This window comes from Nematolebias whitei, chromosome 20 (assembly GCF_014905685.2).
Source record: "Nematolebias whitei isolate Nwh7 chromosome 20, NemWhi1, whole genome shotgun sequence".
NCBI lineage: Eukaryota > Metazoa > Chordata > Actinopteri > Cyprinodontiformes > Rivulidae > Nematolebias > Nematolebias whitei.
The window spans coordinates 13,758,975-13,765,291 of record NC_056517.1 but is presented as its reverse complement, the minus strand read 5'-3'; the positions used below and the strand labels follow the sequence as shown (position 1 = coordinate 13,765,291).

The following is a 6,317-nucleotide window of genomic DNA, read 5'->3' as shown; positions in this document are numbered from 1 at the left end:
TTTACATGTAAGCACCAGTATAGTTAACTGGTATATTTCTGTGTAACGTGTATTTGTTTCTCATGTAACCAATCACTCTTTCCACATGAATTGCAAGGTGTGCTCGTGTGTGTTCAACATCCTTAGCATCAAGTTCACATCTCCATTTAGTGAATGATGGGATTTGAACCTCAGCACATCATTTATTTATACTTTTGTTGGATGTAACTGGGACCCTGTGTACACAGTTTCATTCCACCTCATGTACAACATGTGATGTGAATGACAATAAAGAACCTTGACCTTGACTCCCACACTGTCTTTAATATCAAAGCCTCTGTCATAACACAATGTCCCCGGGTAATAATCTGGAGAGAAGGCCACAGCTTTCTGTTATGAGCTTGTCTGATGCACATCCATCCCTTGGAAAGAAAATAAAGGCACAGGTATTAGACAGAGTTTGATGTGACACATTAAAAAGATGGCAAAGATGCTGAACAGGATGCATTAGTGTTAATAGAACCATTTGTTTATTTTTTTATACTGGCAGAAAATGCCCAATAGTGTTAAACAATGACAACAAGATGTCAAAGCAATGAAGTCCTGTATAATATTTAATACTTTAAAATTATTTGTCCAGCTGTTTTTTATTCAGCTCTGACCTGAGCTTCCTGTTCTCCTGTAACAGATGGTTTATTTCTGCTCTTCTTTTGTTCACACATTGTATTTGTACCTTTTTGCTGCTGGTTCATGTTCCTCCTCTCCATCATCTGCAGCCTCACTGAGCTCCTCTCCTGGAGTTTCATCCACTTCATATGAAGGTTTGTCTTGAAGAGGACATATCACAACACACATCAGTATTACTACAGTAAAAGTGACAACACTAGAAACTTTAAACAGTTTATTTCACAATAACACAGATGTCCACTCTGTCTAAACTCGGACTAAGTTACATGCAAAATATAAACCCGACTTAAACCAGGTTGACCCACTTCTATGAACATGAACTAAACATGATGCACCTGAACAAAATCATGGCACAAATTTATGGCACAACACCAAACAAAAAACAGGAACATGTCTGCATCGGTTTTTCCCAGGAACTTAGCAGATGTTTAAAGCTACTTAGAGAGGTCAAGGTCGAGAGCTTCAGATCTTTTTGCAAGATATTACAGGAAACAGGAGCGTAGTAGGAGAAGGCCCTTTTGCCTAGTTCAGTCCTCACTGAGGGGACACTGCAGGTAATAATGTCCTGAGAGCGCACGCTGTAGCTGCACTCACGCAGAGACATGTAGGAGGAGATGTATGAAGGCAACAGACCAAGAAATGATTTAAAGATGAAAATGTACCAGTGAGAGAGTCTGGGTGAAGTTAATGATGACCAGTTAACCAGTGAATACTGGGTGCAGTGGTGGGTACGGTAGTTACAGCCAGTTATGAATCTTAGTGCACCGTGATCCAACATCTGCAGGGTTCTTGTAGGAGCGTTCATGTAAATAATGTCACCGTAATCAATGGAGGGAAGGAAAGTCACAGATACAAGGTGTTTCCTAACATTCAGAGTTAAAGAGGATTTGTTTCTGAAAAGAAACCCAGTTTAACTTTCAGTGTCCTTACTAGGTTTTCTACGTGAAGCTTAAAAGAGAGATGCGAGTCGACCAAGATACCCAAATATTTATAGGAATCAACAAACTCAAAAGCTCAAAATGACAATAAGACGTCATGATCTACAGTATCAAAGGCTTTGGACATGTCTAAATAAAGTGCAGCACAGTAATCCTTAGCGTCCAAAGCTTCAACACCATTAAAAACCTTTAGCGAAGAAGTCGTGCTGTGTTGTTTCCTGAAGCCAGATTGGAGAGAAGATATAATATTAAGAGTCCAAATACTTCTTTATTTGAGATTTTATCAGTTTTTCTAAAACCTTAGCTAATATACAGAGTTTGGAGATTGGTTGATAATTGTTCAAAATAGTGGGGACTATACTAATACTGGGACTGGAAATGGTGAAAATGAGAAACCTATTTATGAAGCAACGCTACACCATGCAAAATGTCTTTTGGTGACAGACTCATAAATTTATCACAGTTTGAACTTTATTTTTATCAAGTGACTGATGCCACAAAGGTGCTTTCAACAAAATTATACTTGTGCAGCCAAAGCAAACTCACTCTATCCATCTATCCATCCATCCATAAATCCATCCATCCATCCATCCATCCATCCATCCATCCATCCAGCCAGCCAGCCAGCCAGCCAGCCATCCATCCATCCATCAATCCACTTTACCTGCTTCTTCCTTTTCAGGTCATGGGGGTCACTGGTGCCTATGTCCAGCCATCACTGTGCAAGTGGCAGGGAAAACCCTGGACAGGTCTCTAGTCCATCACAGGGACACAAAGACAAACGAGACAAACAACCATTCACTCTCTCTCTCTCACCTAGGAACAATTTAAAGTTACCAATCAGCCTAACATGCATGTTTTTGGTCTGTGAGAAGAAATAAGACTACACGGAGAAAACATGCAAGGCGATAAGGCGAATCTCTCAATTTACCAATCGATCTACGTTCCTACCCTCATCTATGGTCACGAGCTTTGGGTTGTGACCAAAAGAACGAGATCTTGGGTACAAGCGGCCGAAATGAGTTTTCTCCGCAGGGTGTCTGGGCTCTCCCTTAGAGACAGGGTGAGAAGCTCAATCATCTGGGGGGGGCTCAGAGTAGAGCCGCTGCTTCTCCACGTCGAGAGGAGCCAGTTCAGGTGGCTTGGGCATCTGTTTAGGATGCCTTCTGGACGCCTCCCTGGTGAGGTGTTCCGGACACGTCCCACCAGAAGGAGGCCCAGAGGAAGACCCAGGACACGCTGGAGAGACTATATTTCTCGGCTGGCCTGGGAACGCTTCGGGATTCCCCTGGAAGAGCTGGCCCAAGTGGCTGGGGAGAGGGAAGTCTGGGCCTCCCTACTTAGGCTGCTACCCCCGCGACTCGACCCCGGATAAGCGGAAGAAAATGGATGGATGGATGGAGAAAACATGCAAACTTCACCTAGATTTGAACCGGCGACCTGCGCTCTGAGGGGTAGCAGCTTTACCAACTGCACCACCGTGCTCAAAACAAACTCATCAACCACAAACCGACAAAGTCCATTCTCAATAACCCAGGTATACAATCCAACAGTTTTCAGTCAGGTCATCTGGACAGTTTGTTTCTTTTTTTTTTTTTTTTTTGTGCTGAAACGTTTCACCTTCCATCCAGAAGGCTTCGTCAGTCAAGGAAACACACAACACAAAACTGATTCTTCCCCCAGTAACTTACTCCAAAGTGGAACAAACCAGTTATTCTGGTTCACTTCTCGACGGAAGGTGAAACGTTTCGGCACAAAACAATAAAGAAAAAGAAAAAAGAAACTGTCCAGATGACTGAAAATTGTTGGATCATCAATCAATAAGTTTACAGTCAGAACATGCATTACAGAGATTTTACCAGCAGGGGGAGCCAAAGTACATATTACACAAAGCAGATGCAATAAATAAAAACTACTGTATATTCAATACTTGTAAGACTTTTACAAATTAATAATATTAATAAGCAAATCTGTTGTCTTCTGTGTCTCGACACATTTCAGTGGGTTTGGTTATGTTATTCACTCCACGTACATGACTCATATCCTACAGTAGTTAATAATTAATCGTTATTAATAGTTAATTTTATAAGAAGTTTATAAGAGTTAAAAAAAAAAAGAATCCGTTCATTGGACTGACTCCACCTTGTTAGATTTTTATAAGAAGTTAACAGTGTACAGTCAAGATATATATAGATTTGTTTTATTCTTGGGAAACATTGAAGTCCATTTCTTACACGGTGGTTGCCTCCCACTTGAACCGGAAACGTTTCTATGACGGCCCCATACACTGACGCATTCAAGTACTCACAAAAATTGTAAATTCTCTCGCGCTTTACTTCTCACTTTGTAAACTACATAATTTCGACAAAATGCTTTTATAATTTCTAACTTGAGTGAGCAATGTAAAGTACATTGTCCTGCATTATTTCTGTGCGCTTTCATTTGTAAACAGTTAAATCGAGGGTCATAATTAAATTATGGCCCATATTATACGATTCAGTTTGATACAATTAGTTTGCATTGTCTTTGTTAAGTCGATATTATTCCCGTTTATTTTTACTTCATCGTGGTAACTTCCTTTCAGGGTTTCGCTGCGTGAAGTCCGTTTTAAACCGAAAAGCTCACTTTGTTTATGAAAGTCCGACGCTTGCGCTGAGCGCCTGAACGCCACACGGCAGCGGATGTAGCCGCAGGATTCTAGCGCCGTGCAGCCGCAACTATGTAGCGCTTCACGCCGAAACAATTTGTTCGTCTTGCCTAAAGTGTGCTCATTCTCTCATGTGGACATAGAGGACCTGGACTCGAACGTGGTTCTGTTAAGATAACTGGACTCTCCGTCCGGAACTACAAAACGAAGGAGCCGAAACTGAAGCCTCAGCGACACCACCTACACTAGATTTGGAAGGAGACGTCGGGCTTGTCTAATTTATTTTGTTTGTCTTTAGTGTTTTTCCTCTTTAATGGCACCGCTACATTAGCTAAGCGTCTGTGTGGCAGGGGGCGAACGGGTACCGGGGGCCAGCTCGTACAGAGCAGGTCTGTATCCGCGTTACCGCCCCGTTTTTTTTTTTTTTTGGTTGACACAAGCTGCGCTGCAAAATAAAGCGGTGGGCGTAAAAACAGTGCGTACACACAATGGGGAATAGCACGTCCTGCTGCGTGTCGTCGAGCCCCAAGCACCGGAGGAGCAACCACTCCAGGCTGGAGCCGTACCGGCCCGAGCCCGAGCTGAGCCGCGAAGACACGGGCTGCAACCTCCAGCACATCAGCGACAGAGACAACCTGGACGGTAAGAGCATGGGGGAGAGCCAGCACGGCAGGGACCAGGAAAACAACACACTTACCACATATCAGCTCATCATGATGTTATCAGCTCTTAATGATATCTCAATGATATCAGCTCATCATTTTATTCACACACACACACACACACACACACACACATATATATAATATATATAAGAGCTGTCAATCGATTAAAATGTAATCTGATTAATCACACTCAGGGACTGTGATTAATCGTGATTAATCACGATTAATCGTCGAAATGTAAATATGCAGGTTTTCAGAAAATGTTCTGTTGTCTCAAACCAAACAGTTTTCCAGGTTTTCATACTCGGCAAGGTTTACAGGAGTAATTTTGTTTCAAACATTAATTTAATTTGTCATTAGTTTTTATATTGCTGCTGTTCGGCGTGTTGTTTTTATGCTATTAGCGCTTAGCATATTTTTAGTTGATGTTTTTCTTAGTTCATATCTTTAGATCTTATCACTGTTTTTCTTTTACATTTGATTGTTGGATGGAACTGGGACCCTGTGTACACATTCTCGCTCCACCACGTGTACCACATGTGGTGCGAAGGACAAATAAAGAGACTGATAAATGTTAACTCGACTGTCTCTTTAAGCGTCATCTATGTGATCAAAACATGTAAACAACAATGTTCCCTCTAATTTTTCATGTGTCTGGACAAACAAACAAGCTCCCTGAGCATCTGAGCATCCCTCTGCATCCTCTGTCCTCTCTCCAACTACAAACATGTCCTCTCTAACTGCATCCATATATCTCCTCTTTGTCTTTTTCCTGGCAGCTGCATTTCTAACATCCTTCTACCAATATACCCACTGTCCCTCCTCTGGACATGTCCAAACCACTGTCCCTCATCTGGACATGTCCAAACCATCTCAGTGTGTCCTCTCTAACTTTATCTCCCTGCCCTTCAACCTGTGCTGTACCTCTGACGATCTCATTCCTGATCTTATCCATCGTTGTCACTCCTAAGGAGAACCTCAACATCTTCATTTCTTCCACCTCCAGTTCTTTCACTGGTCTTGTTTGTCATTGCCACTGTCTCCAGACTATGGCTGCAAATCTCTGTCTGGTGATTCAGTTCCGATTTTTGGTGTCACGGTTCGCTTCAAAATTGATTTTTCGATTCAGAAACGATTTTTCTATTGAAATGTTCATACATTTTGTTTCAGTTATGTAACTGACGAGATGAAAAGATTAAACAACAACAACGTAAACAAATACCACATTTATTTTAAACAATAATTTTAGGTTGCTTACTGTATCAAATCAAATATTCATACTAAAAATAGGAACAAATACAGGAGTGTATAACATCCTGTAACTTAAATCACCAGTATTAGTTTAGCTGCCTGACTTTTTCTCAAAATAAAAAAAATCTATGAACGAAGTACTTATATATA

General features: G+C 41.4%; 1 protein-coding gene across 1 annotated transcript in view; it reads left to right on the top strand.

The window, feature by feature from the left end:
- The first annotated feature begins 4,517 nt into the window (after nucleotides 1-4,517).
- The window catches only part of ccny (cyclin Y), a 172,934-nt gene continuing 171,134 nt past the window's right edge, over nucleotides 4,518-6,317 (top strand). Inside the window, exon 1 of the mRNA XM_037694095.1 lies at nucleotides 4,518-4,893. Within this exon, the coding sequence (XP_037550023.1) occupies nucleotides 4,740-4,893 (154 nt within the window). The 5' untranslated portion in view covers nucleotides 4,518-4,739. The remainder of the gene's footprint in view (nucleotides 4,894-6,317) is intronic.